This window comes from Acyrthosiphon pisum, chromosome A2 (assembly GCF_005508785.2).
Source record: "Acyrthosiphon pisum isolate AL4f chromosome A2, pea_aphid_22Mar2018_4r6ur, whole genome shotgun sequence".
In the NCBI taxonomy this organism is placed as follows: Eukaryota; Metazoa; Arthropoda; class Insecta; order Hemiptera; family Aphididae; genus Acyrthosiphon; species Acyrthosiphon pisum.
In genome coordinates this window covers 71,336,535-71,339,165 of record NC_042495.1, presented here as the reverse complement: position 1 = coordinate 71,339,165, position 2,631 = coordinate 71,336,535, and the positions used below count along the sequence as shown (strand labels likewise).

The following is a 2,631-nucleotide window of genomic DNA, read 5'->3' as shown; positions in this document are numbered from 1 at the left end:
CAGATAAAAGTTCACATTTATCGCAACGATTATCGTTATATAGTCTACTGATATCTGGTGGCTATATTAGAAGAAAATAAAAAACAAACTAAAATTACAAATTATATGTAATATGTATTTACGTTTAAATTATTTTAATGTATTAAAATCAAAGCAAAATACGTAGTAAAATAAAAAATAAATAATATAATAATATAATAAATATGTAGTAAAGTAAAAAATAAATAATATGTATATATAAATACGTAATTAATTTTTTTTTCCACTTCGCCTATAAGGTTCATTCGGTTATAAGACTCACTTTGTGCTGGTCCCAAAGTGAGTCTTATAAGCGGCGTCTACTGTATTATATTGTCTTGCAAAAATAGTTAAATTAACTACAAAATATAAAATAAGTAAATCTATTTCCGCTATTCTTTGTAGTATCTAAAGCTATATTGTTTAATTATTTTAACTATATCGTTAGACGTTAAGTGAATTCAACCATACCTATATTACATGATAGGAAATTAATAACTACAGTGGTAGGTTAGGTTAGGTTACCGGTAGGTTTTAATCTATAGCTAGTAGGTATTATCATTGATTTTACAATATTCTAAAATCAATGGTATTATATAAAATACAATTAATGTTAAAATAATATCATTACATTAGACTTCGGCGGTTTCAAATCAACTGTTTTTATGTAGTCAGTACAATCGAACAATAGGTACTAATTACCGACTAAATAATTTTATCATTAAAATCATAACCTGCAGTTCCTACAATATTATTTTATTAGTTAAGTTCAGAAAATGTATAATAATTTACAAAAGTGAAGTAATGTTTTTTTCCTGTGATTCTTATACCTTTTTGATTTCTCATTACCTCTACCTACATAAACCGTTTATCGTCGTTATGGTACTTAGGGTACGACTATGGTGGGTTGACCGCGGTCGTGGCCGGATGGGGGCAGTTGAGCGAGTACAGCGGCACGTCGCTGAGCCTCAGGCACGCCACGCTTCCCTTGTGGGCCGAAAAGGAATGCGCCGCCGTTCCCGGAATCGAGAAAACGGGATTCACGCCCAACATGATGTGCGCCGGGCTCCGGGAAGGAGGAGTGGACTCGTGTCAGGTATCTTAGTACCCATAATATAATATGAACATAGTAATCAATATTTCTAAACCTATTTAGGTAGGTACTTAATAATTAGTAATTTTACCTATATGGCTACTAGGTGTTGGGGTTATTGTAGGGAGTTACCCGTTTCCGCCAAAAAAATTTTAGAAACCGTTGGTTTTAATTTTTAAGCCATATATGTTGTGTCGTTGTGGTATGTATAAAATATAGTAATGTAACGTGTAGGTAAAAGCAATGACATTTGTAAATAATTGCGAAGATCATAGGTACAACAATATATACATCGATAATATTCGATAGTTGTTGATACCTAATCGTCGATAACGGAAGAAAGCATACACTGTATCATAGTTTATTTATAATTCGCACACAATAATTATCTGACAAATGTTAAATTCTTATATTTCGATTCACTATCTGTTCTGTTCGTCACCAATTTAACAACAGTTAAAATGGAATTTGTTATAAGCAAAAGAATCTTTCCATTCTCATTTCAACGAACAATTTTATAAGGCACACCCATCATTTTTTACATTTTTACATAAACTTAAAGACACAATACAGACGAATACTTATATCAAAATTAATAGTGCTAATAAAAATATAAAAAAAATTCCAAAAAACAAAAAAATATTAAACCGTTTAAAAACTACAGAAGACGCAATTAAAAAAAAAAATTCCAATGAAATTATAGTAGGTACACTTTTGTCAAAACTGTTTCTTTTAATTATATGATTTTTTAAAACCTGACCTATACTTACGAATGTGATTTTTTAAAACCTGACATACTTGTATTACCTACTTGTATTATAATAATTATTATTTTTGTGACATTTTTAATTATTTAAAAATAACGATATGTGTTTTTACAAACTCTATTGAGACTATATTTTACCTATACTTGTATTATAATTTGAAATTGTTAAATATAAATATTAAATGATATATTATAATATGCAATTACATTATATTTCGATACTCTAATTTAATTGTGCCTATATTCGAATAATGTGGTATACTACCAAAAAGTCCGAGGTAAAAAAGTCCTAGGAAAAAAAGTCCGAGTAAAAAAGTCCGTGGTTAAAAAGTCCGAGGTATAAAAAGTCAACGGTGGAAAAGTCCGAAATATAAAAAGTCCATGGTGAAAAAGTTCGGTACATATAATTAGGTATAAGGAAACATACCATGTGATGCACAATCAAACTTCCAATTAGTATAAATATAAATCCTAATCGTGACTTGCCCGGAGAAAAATGCCACCCAGCGACGCGTTAGACCGCTCAGCCACCTCGTCCCCCACAAAATTAATAAATAATCTCGTATGTACCAATAACTACTTTTTTGGACTTTGAACACGGCTTGACTTTTAGTTGCATGTAATAATCAAATACTATTTATTTTATCTTAATTATCTGGTTTGTCGAGTTTTACTCGTACCTATATCTGATATACATCCGATATACCTAGTTAATATAGATAGAGATGTTTATTATCTATAGGTGGTGGACATA

General features: G+C 30.0%; 1 protein-coding gene across 1 annotated transcript in view; it reads left to right on the top strand.

Moving 5' to 3' along the window:
* LOC100166048 (transmembrane protease serine 9-like) overlaps window positions 1-2,631 on the top strand; it is a 25,629-nt gene that overhangs the window by 5,576 nt on the left and 17,422 nt on the right. The window contains exon 5 of the mRNA XM_029490803.1: window positions 909-1,114. Coding sequence (XP_029346663.1) covers window positions 909-1,114 — 206 coding nt within the window. The remainder of the gene's footprint in view (window positions 1-908; window positions 1,115-2,631) is intronic.